Genomic DNA, 20,666 nt, shown 5'->3' with positions numbered 1-20,666 from the left:
AAACTAGCAGAGTAGTAAAAGTATCGAACCTTTTTCCCGATTCGTTTGCAGTCTGAATCCAACCATTGTCGACTTTCAGTGCCGTTTTTCGCGCGCCTCCTCTTGGAAGTGTGCGAGTGTTTTGCCACGTGACGATGGCTTAAAACTGCGTCTCAGAAGTGTGCGTTTTTTTCCTATTCATTTTTTCGTTCGTTATTTCGAATGATTTGATATCACAGAAGTAGAATTTGACATCATAAACTGTTCATCTCGCGCGTGCTCACTCGCTCGCGCGCGCTCTGTAAGAAAAGTCGATCGCACTAGAGTTTTCGCCATTAGCTGGCCGATTTTTGACAAAAAGGTGTTTTCCCCCCCTCGTTTTTTGCTTTGATTTTGTTCCTCACTCACCTACGGCTCTCTATGTGAAATTGTGATGTATGGAGAGCTATTTATTGGGATAAAACGTTTAGAGATGTTCGCAAGACAAAAAATGAAGCCTACAACACGGGGTATTCCCAGGCGGTCACCCATCCAAGTACTAACCCCGCCCGACAGGGCTTAACTTCGGTGATCGGACGAGAACCGGTGCTTTCCCTGTGGTATGGTCGTAGACGAGGAAATGGGGTCGAAATTGTGCTTGTTATCGGCCAGGTTCAGGCTGTAAAGCGGCCACATCCCTGAGTGTAGGCGAATTTGAAATTCTAAAGCCCTAGTTTCGTTACTCTAACCCTAAGAAATTGATACTCTAACCCTAAGAAATTGTTACCCTAACCCTAAGAAATGGTTACCCTAACCCCGAAGTCGTTACCTAACCCTAATGTATTTTCCTCAACCCAGTTAACACATTGAGGAGCATCGATTTGAAGCACTATTCCCTAGGGAGGGGAGGGAGGGGTCCCTAGAGACATAACGTGTCCTAAAAACCTATGATACAATGTTTTAGCTCCGTAGGTGCGTGTATCTGGCTTTAAAATCTTACAGTTAGGAGATACCAAACGGGTCAGCCTCTGGGACCGTCTGCGGGACTCGCAAGGGCTTGTGGGGGCGACCTGCTACTATCCACCATAAACCGTGGGAAGGATCCCTCGACCACCCCCCTCACCCAGGGCATGCTTCGGCATCGCTTCTCGGCCTTTTGGCTAAGATCAAGTGTAGTATCTGTTCTTATCATTTTTCGTATTTTCGGTTGAGCTTCGGGCGGGTCCGGAAACCCTCGGGTTTTCGGGAAAGATATTTAAGTGAATGGCCGAGGCCAGCGCCCACTCGTTGGGAAGTGATGATGTGAGTGAAACATGTGAGAGTTCTGATTTTTTTTCACGGCCTTGGGCCGACCATGTTCCTGTTATTGACGAAGTGAGTTCCGATAATCCTGTTGCGAATCCTGACGTGAGTTATGCTGAGGCCACCAGACCTGCCCAGCCCGTTAATGATGTTAAAGTTTCTGTTTCAACCGATAACGACGTCCCCGATCGACCGTGTACTGCATTTGTAAATCCACGTGCTCGCCTTCCTGCGAATGTTTTCATCGACGCTCTGAATTCTGCGAAAATTGATCCTCAAAGCATTTCCTGTATACAACGACAGACCAATGGTGAAGTGGTTCTGACCTTCCGAAGTGCTGAACATCGCGAAAGTTTTCTCCGACTTAACACCCTTGAGATTCAAGGTCAGCCTTTCGCCCTGCAAGACATCGATCGTCCTTTAACCTATATCCAGATCTTCGACGCTCCATATGAAATGCCTGATTCAGCAATTATCCACCGACTCTCTAAGTATTGTGACGTCTTACATCACCGGCGAGGATATTTTAAATTACCTGGCTTTGAAAACGTGCAAGATGGAGTTCGACATTACCGCGTACGACTCAAGAACCCGATACCCAATTTCATCCGGTTTGGAAAAATATTAATCAACGTTCGATACGACCAGCAACCCCGTACATGTCGCCACTGTCATCTCAGAGGTCATTTCGCCAATTCCTGCCACGAAATAGCTTGTTATAACTGCGAACAAACAGGCCACCAAGCAGCCACGTGCCCGAATGCGATTCTCTGCAGCATCTGTAAACAATCCGACCACCGCGCTAAATTCTGTCCTTTCTCCTGGTCCCGTAAACCTATTCCGACCGTATTTGACGAACCAGCTTCTCAACTCGACGAAACCGACGAAATCCCTCCCGACACTGAAGAAACTCCTCCCGAAACTGAAGAAACAACTCCTGAGAACGACGAGCCCTGCGACTCCGACCACCAGATGAATGACGACTTTCCTACTGAGACCGAAGACACTCCAGACGACGACGCTTCACCAGCACAAACTTCTACCGACGAAAATATGATACAACACGACCCTGAAACCCTTTCCTCGATTGCTGACCCAGACGAACATTTTTTCTCCTCCGATGAAACGACCGCAATGACCGATACCCCAGAACTGTTCTCTATTCCAAGCACACCGCCCAACACTAAACGAAGACCTGCGAAAATACAACCCCAAGATATTCCACTGCGAAAAGCGACTCAACCGACACTAGTAACTGGTAAAAAATCAATCTCTGAGGTCTCTGAAGGCTCCACAGGCGAGCCCAGAGCCAAAAAATTGAACACAGGACATTCACGCTCTCCGAAAAAGAAAAAAAACCGTAAGTGAATAACACGTTTTTATCTAGTGGTGATTCCAATCAACTGTCTTCTTTCTATCTGTTTTCATAGCCAAAATTTGCACTGTTAATGTTCGTGGTTTCGGAAATGCTGCAAAGCAAGATTTAATCTTTGATTACGCGCGCTCTGGTAAATACGATTTTGTTTGTGTACAAGAAACTTTAGCGGCTCGCCCCGCAGCGATTAATTTACTCAGAAAATCATGGTCAGGCCCAAGCTTTTGGTCTCCCGCCCTAGGAAAGCAAGGTGGAGTTTGCATACTTGTTTCTAAAGATTCTCCTTTCAAAATCGAACAGTGGAAAAAAGACAGTTCTGGAAGACTGGTTAGTCTTTTGATTAGCCTAGGTAAACTTCGCTTTAATTTGGTGAATATTTACGCGCCTACAAATGTTACTGAGAGAAAGCTTTTCTATGATGAGATACACGATTTTTTCTTTCCAAGCACCCAGAAAATTGTTGCCGGTGATTTTAATTCTATTGAGTCATCTCTAGATAAATTTGGAGGATCTGAAAATTCCTTTTCGACCACACTGCGAGATTTTCGCGTTCTCCACGATTTGATTGACATTTGGCGAAAAGCACATGGTCGCTCAACTTTTTGTACCTGGTTTAATTCGACTAAAACTATCGGTTCCCGTTTAGATAAATTTTTTATTTCTTCGGAATTGACTAACCCCACGGTTTCTTGTGAAATTTTTCCGTGTTGTTTCTCAGATCATGATTCTGTTGTGCTGACTCTCAATTTAGATAATTTTGTTTCTCACGGACCTGGCGTCTGGCGGCTAAATTTAGAACTCCTCGAAAACTCTACCTTTTGTGAAATTATTGATTCCCTCTTGCAAAATTGCTTTTCGATACGAGATCATTACTCTTCCCTTCATGAGTGGTGGGATTTTGTTAAAGAATCTATCCGCCACACAGCGATTCAATTCAGCAGACGAAAACATCGTGACTTAAACCGTGAAAAGATTTCTCTCACTAATCGATTAATTCAAGCTAAACATGCCTTGCTCGCGGGCGAAACAGACTCTCAACAACGAGTGGAACATTTTGAAAACGAACTGAAAACGCTTAAACATTTACAATTAGAATCGGTTAAAGTTAGAAGCCGAGCGCAGTGGATAGAAGAGGGTGAAAAACCTACCAAATTTTTTTTTAATCTCGAGACCTCACGCGCCAAGCGAAATTCTGTCAACAGTGTTTACGATCTGAGCGGAAGCGAAGTCACCACTCAAAAGGACATCGCCGACGCTCATGCCGCTTTTTACGCTAAATTGTACACTCGAGAACCCGTAGATGGACGAATCCAAAGTTTATTTCTGTCAAAGGTCGAGAAAAAATTGTCTAAAGAAGAATCTGATACCTGCGAAGGTTTGTTGACTTTGTCTGAAATTAACACCGCTTCAAAACAACTCAATACAGGGAAAACCCCTGGCTCTGACGGACTACCGATCGAGTTTTATCGTCGTTTCTTTCCCGTTCTAGGCCCGATTCTCGTAGACTTATTCAATTTTAGCTTTCAACAAGGCTTCTTTTCCCCTTCTATGAAAGAAAGTGTTACTCGTTTGATTTTTAAGAAAGGTGATCCGAAAGATTTGAAGAATTGGCGCCCGATTTCACTGCTCAATGTTGACTACAAATTATGCTCTAAAGCTCTCACAAACCGGCTTGCAAAAATTTTACCCTTAGTGATAAATGAAGATCAATCCTGCTCTGTCCCAGGTAGAACTATTTTTGATACTCTCTCCCTGCTGAGAGATACTTTGGATCATGTCAACATTACAAATGAACCTGGAATTCTTGTGAGCCTTGATCAAGAGAAAGCCTTTGACCGAGTGGATCGCTCCTTCCTATCTCGGGTCCTTGAACAGCTTGGTTTAGGCCCTTTTTTTCAAAAATGGATCTCTACTCTTTACAGCGATGCGTCAATGAAAATAATCGTCAATGGTTATCTTACTGACAGAATTTCTCTTGAGCGTGGAGTCAGGCAGGGAGACCCTATGTCCCCCTCCTTTATGTTTTATGTGCTGAGGTTCTCGCTTGTAATATCCGTGCAGATACTTCCATTAAGGGCTTTCTAATTCCGGGCTCGAAAGGCCAGCTTTTTAAGATTAGACAATACGCTGATGACTCTTCGTGTTTTGTCAAAGATGTGTTTTCTTTGACTCGGTTATTGTCACTCTTGCAGCAATATGCATTAGGTACAGGAGCTAAATTGAATCTAGCCAAAACTGAAGCCATGTGGCTCGGAGCCTGGCGCTCGTGCCCTGATACCCCTTATGGTTTGACTTGGGTCAACAAAACTAAAATCCTTGGTGTCTGGTTTACAAATGGCAATCTGTCGGCTGACCAAGACAATTGGCAACCAAAGTTAAATAAGTTAGAACAGAACTTGAACCTCTGGAAATCTCGCTCCCTCTCTCTGATAGGGAAAACCCTCATTGTCAATGTCTTAGGGGCTAGTAAATTTTATTACTTAGCCAAATTGTTACCCATCCCTGAGTGGGTCTTCACCCGCTTCCGATCTCTGATTTTCCACTTCATCTGGGGATCCAAGATTGAAACTGTATCCCGTCAAACCCTCTCAGCACCAGCTGCTGAGGGAGGCTTAGGAATAGTAGAATTACCCTCTAAATGTGTCTCTTTACAACTTTCGTATGTTACAGCTAGCCTAAATAATCCAGACACCAAATCTTATTATTTTCTTAAGTATTTCATTGGTACTCAGGTAGCCAAACTCCGACCGGAGTGGGCATGCCTTCGTGATAATTCTGGCCCCAGGGCAAGTACTTTAACTGATTTTTATAGAAAGATCTTAACTTTACTGTCTGAATTAACAACAGCAGTTCAGAGAGACCCTACTTTTGACTTTAGTTCACGTATGATTTATTATAAGTTCTTGGAGAAAACAGTGTCCCCTCCCATTCTACCATACTTTTGGCAGTCAGTCACAGGCCCTAGTTTTGATCTAGCTCTCCACTGGACTAAGGTCAGACATCCTAGTTGTGAGAATTTTAAAAATGATCTAGCCTGGCTCATTACCCTTAGAAGGGTTAAAGTCAGAGAATCTCTTCGCTCTTGGGGATACATAGCTTCCCCAAATTGTGCATATTGTAACAGACGGGAAACAATTGAACACTGTTTTCTCCATTGTAAAAGAGTCAGGGGGGTATGGACACACTTCATACCCACCCTCACTGCACTGTTAGGTAAAGCATTTGTCCCTAATATCAAGTTTGCTTTCTTTTACTTATGGCCGAACACTGATGACACTGCGAACCGCATAGCTATTTATTTAATTAAGACTATTATTTACAGTATTTGGATCTTTAGAAACAAAAGTACTTTTCATAATGGCACCGAATCCCCCCGGGCCATTATTCGATATATCACCCAGACCCTGTCTGTTAAGTTACACCTTGAGTACCATAGACTGACCCACCAGCAATTTGTCACTCTTTGGAAACACCCAGCCTTTTGTGATTTTATTAACTCTGAAATGGTTTTTCCCTTTGTTCAAAATGCTAAATGATCTCAGACGAGCTCTGAAAAACAAAACAAAACGATGATGATGATGCATGCTCTCCCATGGAAATTGGATAATGACCACTCTCACACGAAAATTGAAACACAAAACAGAAATAGAAATTTAACAGATCGAAAGTCAACTTCTCCATAACTCACAACAGGAAACTTTTAAAAGGAAGGTTAGCTCCAGTCAAGACCAAAAGTCAACACTTAAATATTATTCGCAACAGGATTATCACCCCTTTCTCTTAGCTTAAACGAAATGCTTAGTATCTAGACCCTGTCTAGATAATACACACGTCATTTAAGACACCATATAATGTCACCTATATCGTTTGAAAGCAAAAGCATTGATGTAAAGAATATGTAATGTAAAAGAAACAAAGTAAGTAACGTAAACTGATGTGAACAATCGTGATCCTGAATAAAAAATTTAAAGAAAAAAAAAATCTGTTCTTATCAGCTTAATATCTGATACGCTGCTCATTGAGCAGCTCATATATTAAACTGATTTTTGGAACTGGGCTGTGGAAAAGAGGCTTGCCTCGTCCCAGCCACGGGTTGCCTCGGTATAGCACTACCTCCGAGTGCGGCCCACTTCCCTCTGGGGAAGACACATTCAATCCAAAACAAAGTCAACGGTATAGCATTCTTTTATGTTTACAGGAGCCCCGCCCGCCCTTAGAGGGGGAAGAGGTGAAAGAGGGATGATAATTCAGACAACAGACAATGGCAGGAACGGCCGCTGGCCTACGTTTTCTGAAGCGCGCAAAGCACTACCACAAGGACCTAGGGGTAAGTGGATTTTTTCACCGAGGGCAGACGCTGAAAAAGCATACTTACCTGACGCGGGAGGTACTGTGATCAAGGAGGCAGTCCTCTCAAGGCGAGGCCCTTTCATTGCACTTCGACTGGGTTGACCCTTGCGATTACCCCAAATGTGGGTAACTCGAGCGTATAATTTCTGGTAGTGGGGACCTGCGTTCGCGCTCGTCCCCGAAAAAGTCATCCAAACTATGTCTATATGGCCCTCTTACTGACTATCGAGGGTATTTTTGCTTTTGCAGTGGACCGGTAGACTTGCAAAGAAAGCAAAGGACGCACAACTGGCCAAGGTGTTGGCACGTTTGGAGGGGTAGAAGTGCATTGGAGAGACTGGAGGAAGGAAACAAGGTGAGTTTCGGGGCGGTGCGTAACTTTGCTGGCTGTTTTTGTTCAAGGCCTGTCTGCTCTATTGTGTGTAAAGTCCTGTTCGTTTGTATTTGCAGGTTGTGCGTGCCGTGCCGTGCTGTGCTATGCGCGCGAAGGGAAAGGAAATGAAAGGAAACCAACCGGCCGATCGATCGACCGACCGACCGAGCGAGCGAGCATAGAAGGGCATTCGACTTGGACCGTGAGTACACTTTGAACCTTTTGAGCGGTTTTATTGTCACTGGAGCCGCTTTTAGAAATGCTATTGCTATCGTTAGTGTATCCTTTGTGCGAGCAAGCGAGTGAACGAATGAACGAGGGAAGGAAACAAACTAGCAGAGTAGTAAAAGTATCGAACCTTTTTCCCGATTCGTTTGCAGTCTGAATCCAACCATTGTCGACTTTCAGTGCCGTTTTTCGCGCGCCTCCTCTTGGAAGTGTGCGAGTGTTTTGCCACGTGACGATGGCTTAAAACTGCGTCTCAGAAGTGTGCGTTTTTTTCCTATTCATTTTTTCGTTCGTTATTTCGAATGATTTGATATCACAGAAGTAGAATTTGACATCATAAACTGTTCATCTCGCGCGTGCTCACTCGCTCGCGCGCGCTCTGTAAGAAAAGTCGATCGCACTAGAGTTTTCGCCATTAGCTGGCCGATTTTTGACAAAAAGGTGTTTTCCCCCCCTCGTTTTTTGCTTTGATTTTGTTCCTCACTCACCTACGGCTCTCTATGTGAAATTGTGATGTATGGAGAGCTATTTATTGGGATAAAACGTTTAGAGATGTTCGCAAGACAAAAAATGAAGCCTACAACACGGGGTATTCCCAGGCGGTCACCCATCCAAGTACTAACCCCGCCCGACAGGGCTTAACTTCGGTGATCGGACGAGAACCGGTGCTTTCCCTGTGGTATGGTCGTAGACGAGGAAATGGGGTCGAAATTGTGCTTGTTATCGGCCAGGTTCAGGCTGTAAAGCGGCCACATCCCTGAGTGTAGGCGAATTTGAAATTCTAAAGCCCTAGTTTCGTTACTCTAACCCTAAGAAATTGATACTCTAACCCTAAGAAATTGTTACCCTAACCCTAAGAAATGGTTACCCTAACCCCGAAGTCGTTACCTAACCCTAATGTATTTTCCTCAACCCAGTTAACACATTGAGGAGCATCGATTTGAAGCACTATTCCCTAGGGAGGGGAGGGAGGGGTCCCTAGAGACATAACGTGTCCTAAAAACCTATGATACAATGTTTTAGCTCCGTAGGTGCGTGTATCTGGCTTTAAAATCTTACAGTTAGGAGATACCAAACGGGTCAGCCTCTGGGACCGTCTGCGGGACTCGCAAGGGCTTGTGGGGGCGACCTGCTACTATCCACCATAAACCGTGGGAAGGATCCCTCGACCACCCCCCTCACCCAGGGCATGCTTCGGCATCGCTTCTCGGCCTTTTGGCTAAGATCAAGTGTAGTATCTGTTCTTATCATTTTTCGTATTTTCGGTTGAGCTTCGGGCGGGTCCGGAAACCCTCGGGTTTTCGGGAAAGATATTTAAGTGAATGGCCGAGGCCAGCGCCCACTCGTTGGGAAGTGATGATGTGAGTGAAACATGTGAGAGTTCTGATTTTTTTTCACGGCCTTGGGCCGACCATGTTCCTGTTATTGACGAAGTGAGTTCCGATAATCCTGTTGCGAATCCTGACGTGAGTTATGCTGAGGCCACCAGACCTGCCCAGCCCGTTAATGATGTTAAAGTTTCTGTTTCAACCGATAACGACGTCCCCGATCGACCGTGTACTGCATTTGTAAATCCACGTGCTCGCCTTCCTGCGAATGTTTTCATCGACGCTCTGAATTCTGCGAAAATTGATCCTCAAAGCATTTCCTGTATACAACGACAGACCAATGGTGAAGTGGTTCTGACCTTCCGAAGTGCTGAACATCGCGAAAGTTTTCTCCGACTTAACACCCTTGAGATTCAAGGTCAGCCTTTCGCCCTGCAAGACATCGATCGTCCTTTAACCTATATCCAGATCTTCGACGCTCCATATGAAATGCCTGATTCAGCAATTATCCACCGACTCTCTAAGTATTGTGACGTCTTACATCACCGGCGAGGATATTTTAAATTACCTGGCTTTGAAAACGTGCAAGATGGAGTTCGACATTACCGCGTACGACTCAAGAACCCGATACCCAATTTCATCCGGTTTGGAAAAATATTAATCAACGTTCGATACGACCAGCAACCCCGTACATGTCGCCACTGTCATCTCAGAGGTCATTTCGCCAATTCCTGCCACGAAATAGCTTGTTATAACTGCGAACAAACAGGCCACCAAGCAGCCACGTGCCCGAATGCGATTCTCTGCAGCATCTGTAAACAATCCGACCACCGCGCTAAATTCTGTCCTTTCTCCTGGTCCCGTAAACCTATTCCGACCGTATTTGACGAACCAGCTTCTCAACTCGACGAAACCGACGAAATCCCTCCCGACACTGAAGAAACTCCTCCCGAAACTGAAGAAACAACTCCTGAGAACGACGAGCCCTGCGACTCCGACCACCAGATGAATGACGACTTTCCTACTGAGACCGAAGACACTCCAGACGACGACGCTTCACCAGCACAAACTTCTACCGACGAAAATATGATACAACACGACCCTGAAACCCTTTCCTCGATTGCTGACCCAGACGAACATTTTTTCTCCTCCGATGAAACGACCGCAATGACCGATACCCCAGAACTGTTCTCTATTCCAAGCACACCGCCCAACACTAAACGAAGACCTGCGAAAATACAACCCCAAGATATTCCACTGCGAAAAGCGACTCAACCGACACTAGTAACTGGTAAAAAATCAATCTCTGAGGTCTCTGAAGGCTCCACAGGCGAGCCCAGAGCCAAAAAATTGAACACAGGACATTCACGCTCTCCGAAAAAGAAAAAAAACCGTAAGTGAATAACACGTTTTTATCTAGTGGTGATTCCAATCAACTGTCTTCTTTCTATCTGTTTTCATAGCCAAAATTTGCACTGTTAATGTTCGTGGTTTCGGAAATGCTGCAAAGCAAGATTTAATCTTTGATTACGCGCGCTCTGGTAAATACGATTTTGTTTGTGTACAAGAAACTTTAGCGGCTCGCCCCGCAGCGATTAATTTACTCAGAAAATCATGGTCAGGCCCAAGCTTTTGGTCTCCCGCCCTAGGAAAGCAAGGTGGAGTTTGCATACTTGTTTCTAAAGATTCTCCTTTCAAAATCGAACAGTGGAAAAAAGACAGTTCTGGAAGACTGGTTAGTCTTTTGATTAGCCTAGGTAAACTTCGCTTTAATTTGGTGAATATTTACGCGCCTACAAATGTTACTGAGAGAAAGCTTTTCTATGATGAGATACACGATTTTTTCTTTCCAAGCACCCAGAAAATTGTTGCCGGTGATTTTAATTCTATTGAGTCATCTCTAGATAAATTTGGAGGATCTGAAAATTCCTTTTCGACCACACTGCGAGATTTTCGCGTTCTCCACGATTTGATTGACATTTGGCGAAAAGCACATGGTCGCTCAACTTTTTGTACCTGGTTTAATTCGACTAAAACTATCGGTTCCCGTTTAGATAAATTTTTTATTTCTTCGGAATTGACTAACCCCACGGTTTCTTGTGAAATTTTTCCGTGTTGTTTCTCAGATCATGATTCTGTTGTGCTGACTCTCAATTTAGATAATTTTGTTTCTCACGGACCTGGCGTCTGGCGGCTAAATTTAGAACTCCTCGAAAACTCTACCTTTTGTGAAATTATTGATTCCCTCTTGCAAAATTGCTTTTCGATACGAGATCATTACTCTTCCCTTCATGAGTGGTGGGATTTTGTTAAAGAATCTATCCGCCACACAGCGATTCAATTCAGCAGACGAAAACATCGTGACTTAAACCGTGAAAAGATTTCTCTCACTAATCGATTAATTCAAGCTAAACATGCCTTGCTCGCGGGCGAAACAGACTCTCAACAACGAGTGGAACATTTTGAAAACGAACTGAAAACGCTTAAACATTTACAATTAGAATCGGTTAAAGTTAGAAGCCGAGCGCAGTGGATAGAAGAGGGTGAAAAACCTACCAAATTTTTTTTTAATCTCGAGACCTCACGCGCCAAGCGAAATTCTGTCAACAGTGTTTACGATCTGAGCGGAAGCGAAGTCACCACTCAAAAGGACATCGCCGACGCTCATGCCGCTTTTTACGCTAAATTGTACACTCGAGAACCCGTAGATGGACGAATCCAAAGTTTATTTCTGTCAAAGGTCGAGAAAAAATTGTCTAAAGAAGAATCTGATACCTGCGAAGGTTTGTTGACTTTGTCTGAAATTAACACCGCTTCAAAACAACTCAATACAGGGAAAACCCCTGGCTCTGACGGACTACCGATCGAGTTTTATCGTCGTTTCTTTCCCGTTCTAGGCCCGATTCTCGTAGACTTATTCAATTTTAGCTTTCAACAAGGCTTCTTTTCCCCTTCTATGAAAGAAAGTGTTACTCGTTTGATTTTTAAGAAAGGTGATCCGAAAGATTTGAAGAATTGGCGCCCGATTTCACTGCTCAATGTTGACTACAAATTATGCTCTAAAGCTCTCACAAACCGGCTTGCAAAAATTTTACCCTTAGTGATAAATGAAGATCAATCCTGCTCTGTCCCAGGTAGAACTATTTTTGATACTCTCTCCCTGCTGAGAGATACTTTGGATCATGTCAACATTACAAATGAACCTGGAATTCTTGTGAGCCTTGATCAAGAGAAAGCCTTTGACCGAGTGGATCGCTCCTTCCTATCTCGGGTCCTTGAACAGCTTGGTTTAGGCCCTTTTTTTCAAAAATGGATCTCTACTCTTTACAGCGATGCGTCAATGAAAATAATCGTCAATGGTTATCTTACTGACAGAATTTCTCTTGAGCGTGGAGTCAGGCAGGGAGACCCTATGTCCCCCCTCCTTTATGTTTTATGTGCTGAGGTTCTCGCTTGTAATATCCGTGCAGATACTTCCATTAAGGGCTTTCTAATTCCGGGCTCGAAAGGCCAGCTTTTTAAGATTAGACAATACGCTGATGACTCTTCGTGTTTTGTCAAAGATGTGTTTTCTTTGACTCGGTTATTGTCACTCTTGCAGCAATATGCATTAGGTACAGGAGCTAAATTGAATCTAGCCAAAACTGAAGCCATGTGGCTCGGAGCCTGGCGCTCGTGCCCTGATACCCCTTATGGTTTGACTTGGGTCAACAAAACTAAAATCCTTGGTGTCTGGTTTACAAATGGCAATCTGTCGGCTGACCAAGACAATTGGCAACCAAAGTTAAATAAGTTAGAACAGAACTTGAACCTCTGGAAATCTCGCTCCCTCTCTCTGATAGGGAAAACCCTCATTGTCAATGTCTTAGGGGCTAGTAAATTTTATTACTTAGCCAAATTGTTACCCATCCCTGAGTGGGTCTTCACCCGCTTCCGATCTCTGATTTTCCACTTCATCTGGGGATCCAAGATTGAAACTGTATCCCGTCAAACCCTCTCAGCACCAGCTGCTGAGGGAGGCTTAGGAATAGTAGAATTACCCTCTAAATGTGTCTCTTTACAACTTTCGTATGTTACAGCTAGCCTAAATAATCCAGACACCAAATCTTATTATTTTCTTAAGTATTTCATTGGTACTCAGGTAGCCAAACTCCGACCGGAGTGGGCATGCCTTCGTGATAATTCTGGCCCCAGGGCAAGTACTTTAACTGATTTTTATAGAAAGATCTTAACTTTACTGTCTGAATTAACAACAGCAGTTCAGAGAGACCCTACTTTTGACTTTAGTTCACGTATGATTTATTATAAGTTCTTGGAGAAAACAGTGTCCCCTCCCATTCTACCATACTTTTGGCAGTCAGTCACAGGCCCTAGTTTTGATCTAGCTCTCCACTGGACTAAGGTCAGACATCCTAGTTGTGAGAATTTTAAAAATGATCTAGCCTGGCTCATTACCCTTAGAAGGGTTAAAGTCAGAGAATCTCTTCGCTCTTGGGGATACATAGCTTCCCCAAATTGTGCATATTGTAACAGACGGGAAACAATTGAACACTGTTTTCTCCATTGTAAAAGAGTCAGGGGGGTATGGACACACTTCATACCCACCCTCACTGCACTGTTAGGTAAAGCATTTGTCCCTAATATCAAGTTTGCTTTCTTTTACTTATGGCCGAACACTGATGACACTGCGAACCGCATAGCTATTTATTTAATTAAGACTATTATTTACAGTATTTGGATCTTTAGAAACAAAAGTACTTTTCATAATGGCACCGAATCCCCCCGGGCCATTATTCGATATATCACCCAGACCCTGTCTGTTAAGTTACACCTTGAGTACCATAGACTGACCCACCAGCAATTTGTCACTCTTTGGAAACACCCAGCCTTTTGTGATTTTATTAACTCTGAAATGGTTTTTCCCTTTGTTCAAAATGCTAAATGATCTCAGACGAGCTCTGAAAAACAAAACAAAACGATGATGATGATGCATGCTCTCCCATGGAAATTGGATAATGACCACTCTCACACGAAAATTGAAACACAAAACAGAAATAGAAATTTAACAGATCGAAAGTCAACTTCTCCATAACTCACAACAGGAAACTTTTAAAAGGAAGGTTAGCTCCAGTCAAGACCAAAAGTCAACACTTAAATATTATTCGCAACAGGATTATCACCCCTTTCTCTTAGCTTAAACGAAATGCTTAGTATCTAGACCCTGTCTAGATAATACACACGTCATTTAAGACACCATATAATGTCACCTATATCGTTTGAAAGCAAAAGCATTGATGTAAAGAATATGTAATGTAAAAGAAACAAAGTAAGTAACGTAAACTGATGTGAACAATCGTGATCCTGAATAAAAAATTTAAAGAAAAAAAAAATCTGTTCTTATCAGCTTAATATCTGATACGCTGCTCATTGAGCAGCTCATATATTAAACTGATTTTTGGAACTGGGCTGTGGAAAAGAGGCTTGCCTCGTCCCAGCCACGGGTTGCCTCGGTATAGCACTACCTCCGAGTGCGGCCCACTTCCCTCTGGGGAAGACACATTCAATCCAAAACAAAGTCAACGGTATAGCATTCTTTTATGTTTACAGGAGCCCCGCCCGCCCTTAGAGGGGGAAGAGGTGAAAGAGGGATGATAATTCAGACAACAGACAATGGCAGGAACGGCCGCTGGCCTACGTTTTCTGAAGCGCGCAAAGCACTACCACAAGGACCTAGGGGTAAGTGGATTTTTTCACCGAGGGCAGACGCTGAAAAAGCATACTTACCTGACGCGGGAGGTACTGTGATCAAGGAGGCAGTCCTCTCAAGGCGAGGCCCTTTCATTGCACTTCGACTGGGTTGACCCTTGCGATTACCCCAAATGTGGGTAACTCGAGCGTATAATTTCTGGTAGTGGGGACCTGCGTTCGCGCTCGTCCCCGAAAAAGTCATCCAAACTATGTCTATATGGCCCTCTTACTGACTATCGAGGGTATTTTTGCTTTTGCAGTGGACCGGTAGACTTGCAAAGAAAGCAAAGGACGCACAACTGGCCAAGGTGTTGGCACGTTTGGAGGGGTAGAAGTGCATTGGAGAGACTGGAGGAAGGAAACAAGGTGAGTTTCGGGGCGGTGCGTAACTTTGCTGGCTGTTTTTGTTCAAGGCCTGTCTGCTCTATTGTGTGTAAAGTCCTGTTCGTTTGTATTTGCAGGTTGTGCGTGCCGTGCCGTGCTGTGCTATGCGCGCGAAGGGAAAGGAAATGAAAGGAAACCAACCGGCCGATCGATCGACCGACCGACCGAGCGAGCGAGCATAGAAGGGCATTCGACTTGGACCGTGAGTACACTTTGAACCTTTTGAGCGGTTTTATTGTCACTGGAGCCGCTTTTAGAAATGCTATTGCTATCGTTAGTGTATCCTTTGTGCGAGCAAGCGAGTGAACGAATGAACGAGGGAAGGAAACAAACTAGCAGAGTAGTAAAAGTATCGAACCTTTTTCCCGATTCGTTTGCAGTCTGAATCCAACCATTGTCGACTTTCAGTGCCGTTTTTCGCGCGCCTCCTCTTGGAAGTGTGCGAGTGTTTTGCCACGTGACGATGGCTTAAAACTGCGTCTCAGAAGTGTGCGTTTTTTTCCTATTCATTTTTTCGTTCGTTATTTCGAATGATTTGATATCACAGAAGTAGAATTTGACATCATAAACTGTTCATCTCGCGCGTGCTCACTCGCTCGCGCGCGCTCTGTAAGAAAAGTCGATCGCACTAGAGTTTTCGCCATTAGCTGGCCGATTTTTGACAAAAAGGTGTTTTCCCCCCCTCGTTTTTTGCTTTGATTTTGTTCCTCACTCACCTACGGCTCTCTATGTGAAATTGTGATGTATGGAGAGCTATTTATTGGGATAAAACGTTTAGAGATGTTCGCAAGACAAAAAATGAAGCCTACAACACGGGGTATTCCCAGGCGGTCACCCATCCAAGTACTAACCCCGCCCGACAGGGCTTAACTTCGGTGATCGGACGAGAACCGGTGCTTTCCCTGTGGTATGGTCGTAGACGAGGAAATGGGGTCGAAATTGTGCTTGTTATCGGCCAGGTTCAGGCTGTAAAGCGGCCACATCCCTGAGTGTAGGCGAATTTGAAATTCTAAAGCCCTAGTTTCGTTACTCTAACCCTAAGAAATTGATACTCTAACCCTAAGAAATTGTTACCCTAACCCTAAGAAATGGTTACCCTAACCCCGAAGTCGTTACCTAACCCTAATGTATTTTCCTCAACCCAGTTAACACATTGAGGAGCATCGATTTGAAGCACTATTCCCTAGGGAGGGGAGGGAGGGGTCCCTAGAGACATAACGTGTCCTAAAAACCTATGATACAATGTTTTAGCTCCGTAGGTGCGTGTATCTGGCTTTAAAATCTTACAGTTAGGAGATACCAAACGGGTCAGCCTCTGGGACCGTCTGCGGGACTCGCAAGGGCTTGTGGGGGCGACCTGCTACTATCCACCATAAACCGTGGGAAGGATCCCTCGACCACCCCCCTCACCCAGGGCATGCTTCGGCATCGCTTCTCGGCCTTTTGGCTAAGATCAAGTGTAGTATCTGTTCTTATCATTTTTCGTATTTTCGGTTGAGCTTCGGGCGGGTCCGGAAACCCTCGGGTTTTCGGGAAAGATATTTAAGTGAATGGCCGAGGCCAGCGCCCACTCGTTGGGAAGTGATGATGTGAGTGAAACATGTGAGAGTTCTGATTTTTTTTCACGGCCTTGGGCCGACCATGTTCCTGTTATTGACGAAGTGAGTTCCGATAATCCTGTTGCGAATCCTGACGTGAGTTATGCTGAGGCCACCAGACCTGCCCAGCCCGTTAATGATGTTAAAGTTTCTGTTTCAACCGATAACGACGTCCCCGATCGACCGTGTACTGCATTTGTAAATCCACGTGCTCGCCTTCCTGCGAATGTTTTCATCGACGCTCTGAATTCTGCGAAAATTGATCCTCAAAGCATTTCCTGTATACAACGACAGACCAATGGTGAAGTGGTTCTGACCTTCCGAAGTGCTGAACATCGCGAAAGTTTTCTCCGACTTAACACCCTTGAGATTCAAGGTCAGCCTTTCGCCCTGCAAGACATCGATCGTCCTTTAACCTATATCCAGATCTTCGACGCTCCATATGAAATGCCTGATTCAGCAATTATCCACCGACTCTCTAAGTATTGTGACGTCTTACATCACCGGCGAGGATATTTTAAATTACCTGGCTTTGAAAACGTGCAAGATGGAGTTCGACATTACCGCGTACGACTCAAGAACCCGATACCCAATTTCATCCGGTTTGGAAAAATATTAATCAACGTTCGATACGACCAGCAACCCCGTACATGTCGCCACTGTCATCTCAGAGGTCATTTCGCCAATTCCTGCCACGAAATAGCTTGTTATAACTGCGAACAAACAGGCCACCAAGCAGCCACGTGCCCGAATGCGATTCTCTGCAGCATCTGTAAACAATCCGACCACCGCGCTAAATTCTGTCCTTTCTCCTGGTCCCGTAAACCTATTCCGACCGTATTTGACGAACCAGCTTCTCAACTCGACGAAACCGACGAAATCCCTCCCGACACTGAAGAAACTCCTCCCGAAACTGAAGAAACAACTCCTGAGAACGACGAGCCCTGCGACTCCGACCACCAGATGAATGACGACTTTCCTACTGAGACCGAAGACACTCCAGACGACGACGCTTCACCAGCACAAACTTCTACCGACGAAAATATGATACAACACGACCCTGAAACCCTTTCCTCGATTGCTGACCCAGACGAACATTTTTTCTCCTCCGATGAAACGACCGCAATGACCGATACCCCAGAACTGTTCTCTATTCCAAGCACACCGCCCAACACTAAACGAAGACCTGCGAAAATACAACCCCAAGATATTCCACTGCGAAAAGCGACTCAACCGACACTAGTAACTGGTAAAAAATCAATCTCTGAGGTCTCTGAAGGCTCCACAGGCGAGCCCAGAGCCAAAAAATTGAACACAGGACATTCACGCTCTCCGAAAAAGAAAAAAAACCGTAAGTGAATAACACGTTTTTATCTAGTGGTGATTCCAATCAACTGTCTTCTTTCTATCTGTTTTCATAGCCAAAATTTGCACTGTTAATGTTCGTGGTTTCGGAAATGCTGCAAAGCAAGATTTAATCTTTGATTACGCGCGCTCTGGTAAATACGATTTTGTTTGTGTACAAGAAACTTTAGCGGCTCGCCCCGCAGCGATTAATTTACTCAGAAAATCATGGTCAGGCCCAAGCTTTTGGTCTCCCGCCCTAGGAAAGCAAGGTGGAGTTTGCATACTTGTTTCTAAAGATTCTCCTTTCAAAATCGAACAGTGGAAAAAAGACAGTTCTGGAAGACTGGTTAGTCTTTTGATTAGCCTAGGTAAACTTCGCTTTAATTTGGTGAATATTTACGCGCCTACAAATGTTACTGAGAGAAAGCTTTTCTATGATGAGATACACGATTTTTTCTTTCCAAGCACCCAGAAAATTGTTGCCGGTGATTTTAATTCTATTGAGTCATCTCTAGATAAATTTGGAGGATCTGAAAATTCCTTTTCGACCACACTGCGAGATTTTCGCGTTCTCCACGATTTGATTGACATTTGGCGAAAAGCACATGGTCGCTCAACTTTTTGTACCTGGTTTAATTCGACTAAAACTATCGGTTCCCGTTTAGATAAATTTTTTATTTCTTCGGAATTGACTAACCCCACGGTTTCTTGTGAAATTTTTCCGTGTTGTTTCTCAGATCATGATTCTGTTGTGCTGACTCTCAATTTAGATAATTTTGTTTCTCACGGACCTGGCGTCTGGCGGCTAAATTTAGAACTCCTCGAAAACTCTACCTTTTGTGAAATTATTGATTCCCTCTTGCAAAATTGCTTTTCGATACGAGATCATTACTCTTCCCTTCATGAGTGGTGGGATTTTGTTAAAGAATCTATCCGCCACACAGCGATTCAATTCAGCAGACGAAAACATCGTGACTTAAACCGTGAAAAGATTTCTCTCACTAATCGATTAATTCAAGCTAAACATGCCTTGCTCGCGGGCGAAACAGACTCTCAACAACGAGTGGAACATTTTGAAAACGAACTGAAAACGCTTAAACATTTACAATTAGAATCGGTTAAAGTTAGAAGCCGAGCGCAGTGGATAGAAGAGGGTGAAAAACCTACCAAATTTTTTTTTAATCTCGAGACCTCACGCGCCAAGCGAAATTCTGTCAACAGTGTTTACGATCTGAGCGGAAGCGAAGTCACCACTCAAAAGGACATCGCCGACGCTCATGCCGCTTTTTACGCTAAATTGTACACTCGAGAACCCGTAGATGGACGAATCCAAAGTTTATTTCTGTCAAAGGTCGAGAAAAAATTGTCTAAAGAAGAATCTGATACCTGCGAAGGTTTGTTGACTTTGTCTGAAATTAACACCGCTTCAAAACAACTCAATACAGGGAAAACCCCTGGCTCTGACGGACTACCGATCGAGTTTTATCGTCGTTTCTTTCCCGTTCTAGGCCCGATTCTCGTAGACTTATTCAATTTTAGCTTTCAACAAGGCTTCTTTTCCCCTTCTATGAAAGAAAGTGTTACTCGTTTGATTTTTAAGAAAGGTGATCCGAAAGATTTGAAGAATTGGCGCCCGATTTCACTGCTCAATGTTGACTACAAATTATGCTCTAAAGCTCTCACAAACCGGCTTGCAAAAATTTTACCCTTAGTGATAAATGAAGATCAATCCTGCTCTGTCCCAGGTAGAACTATTTTTGATACTCTCTCCCTGCTGAGAGATACTTTGGATCATGTCAACATTACAAATGAACCTGGAATTCTTGTGAGCCTTGATCAAGAGAAAGCCTTTGACCGAGTGGATCGCTCCTTCCTATCTCGGGTCCTTGAACAGCTTGGTTTAGGCCCTTTTTTTCAAAAATGGATCTCTACTCTTTACAGCGATGCGTCAATGAAAATAATCGTCAATGGTTATCTTACTGACAGAATTTCTCTTGAGCGTGGAGTCAGGCAGGGAGACCCTATGTCCCCCCTCCTTTATGTTTTATGTGCTGAGGTTCTCGCTTGTAATATCCGTGCAGATACTTCCATTAAGGGCTTTCTAATTCCGGGCTCGAAAGGCCAGCTTTTTAAGATTAGACAATACGCTGATGACTCTTCGTGTTTTGTCAAAGATGTGTTTTCTTTGACTCGGTTATTGTCACTCTTGCAGCAATATGCATTAGGTACAGGAGCTAAATTGAATCTAGCCAAAACTGAAGCCATGTGGCTCGGAGCCTGGCGCTCGTGCCCTGATACCCCTTATGGTTTGACTTGGGTCAACAAAACTAAAATCCTTGGTGTCTGGTTTACAAATGGCAATCTGTCGGCTGACCAAGACAATTGGCAACCAAAGTTAAATAAGTTAGAACAGAACTTGAACCTCTGGAAATCTCGCTCCCTCTCTCTGATAGGGAAAACCCTCATTGTCAATGTCTTAGGGGCTAGTAAATTTTATTACTTAGCCAAATTGTTACCCATCCCTGAGTGGGTCTTCACCCGCTTCCGATCTCTGATTTTCCACTTCATCTGGGGATCCAAGATTGAAACTGTATCCCGTCAAACCCTCTCAGCACCAGCTGCTGAGGGAGGCTTAGGAATAGTAGAATTACCCTCTAAATGTGTCTCTTTACAAC

At 44.1% G+C, this 20,666-nt stretch overlaps 2 protein-coding genes, 5 non-coding genes and 5 pseudogenes across 14 annotated transcripts in view; 9 read left to right on the top strand and 3 right to left on the bottom strand.

Moving 5' to 3' along the window:
* Window positions 1–473: 473 nt before the first annotated feature.
* LOC149052595 (5S ribosomal RNA) lies at window positions 474–592 on the bottom strand. The gene has a single exon (XR_016182125.1). It is a non-coding gene; the product is annotated as a 5S ribosomal RNA (ribosomal RNA).
* A 506-nt stretch (window positions 593–1,098) lies between these two features.
* Window positions 1,099–1,194, top strand: LOC149052594 (U2 spliceosomal RNA; annotated as a pseudogene).
* Window positions 1,195–1,221: 27 nt separating this feature from the next.
* On the top strand, window positions 1,222–2,662 carry LOC149052593 (uncharacterized). The gene has a single exon (XM_089181244.1). It carries the CDS (start codon window positions 1,222–1,224, stop codon window positions 2,626–2,628), a length of 1,407 nt encoding a protein of 468 aa, XP_089037370.1. The 3' UTR covers window positions 2,629–2,662.
* Window positions 2,663–6,594: 3,932 nt separating this feature from the next.
* LOC149052592 (U2 spliceosomal RNA) lies at window positions 6,595–6,770 on the top strand (annotated as a pseudogene).
* Window positions 6,605–20,666, top strand: part of LOC149052567 (uncharacterized) — a 46,508-nt gene continuing 32,446 nt past the window's right edge. For 6 of the 8 annotated variants that reach the window (XR_016185893.1, XR_016185894.1, XM_089204011.1 and 3 more), the window contains exons 1-6: window positions 6,605–6,962; window positions 7,235–7,340; window positions 7,436–7,560; window positions 14,522–14,650; window positions 14,923–15,028; window positions 15,124–15,248. The gene's annotated coding sequence lies outside the window, so the exon portion shown is untranslated. The remainder of the gene's footprint in view (window positions 6,963–7,234; window positions 7,341–7,435; window positions 7,561–14,521; window positions 14,651–14,922; window positions 15,029–15,123; window positions 15,249–20,666) is intronic. The other 2 variants (XM_089203995.1, XM_089204023.1) reach the window with 2 other exon arrangements.
* On the top strand, window positions 7,003–7,166 carry LOC149052591 (U1 spliceosomal RNA). The gene has a single exon (XR_016182110.1). It is a non-coding gene; the product is annotated as a U1 spliceosomal RNA (small nuclear RNA).
* Window positions 8,161–8,279, bottom strand: LOC149052590 (5S ribosomal RNA). The gene has a single exon (XR_016182124.1). It is a non-coding gene; the product is annotated as a 5S ribosomal RNA (ribosomal RNA).
* Window positions 8,786–8,881, top strand: LOC149052589 (U2 spliceosomal RNA; annotated as a pseudogene).
* Window positions 14,283–14,458, top strand: LOC149052588 (U2 spliceosomal RNA; annotated as a pseudogene).
* On the top strand, window positions 14,691–14,854 carry LOC149052587 (U1 spliceosomal RNA). The gene has a single exon (XR_016182166.1). It is a non-coding gene; the product is annotated as a U1 spliceosomal RNA (small nuclear RNA).
* Window positions 15,849–15,967, bottom strand: LOC149052586 (5S ribosomal RNA). The gene has a single exon (XR_016182120.1). It is a non-coding gene; the product is annotated as a 5S ribosomal RNA (ribosomal RNA).
* LOC149052585 (U2 spliceosomal RNA) lies at window positions 16,474–16,569 on the top strand (annotated as a pseudogene).

Source organism: Pocillopora damicornis, chromosome 1, assembly GCF_964200805.1.
Source record: "Pocillopora damicornis chromosome 1, jaPocDami1.2, whole genome shotgun sequence".
Classification (NCBI taxonomy): Eukaryota; Metazoa; Cnidaria; class Anthozoa; order Scleractinia; family Pocilloporidae; genus Pocillopora; species Pocillopora damicornis.
This window is presented reverse-complemented; position numbering and strand designations above follow the sequence as displayed.

Excerpts from the sequence above, each read along its gene's own strand:
- LOC149052593 (XM_089181244.1), top strand. The coding sequence starts at position 1,222 with ATGGCCGAGGCCAGCGCCCACTCGTTGGGAAGTGATGATGTGAGTGAA.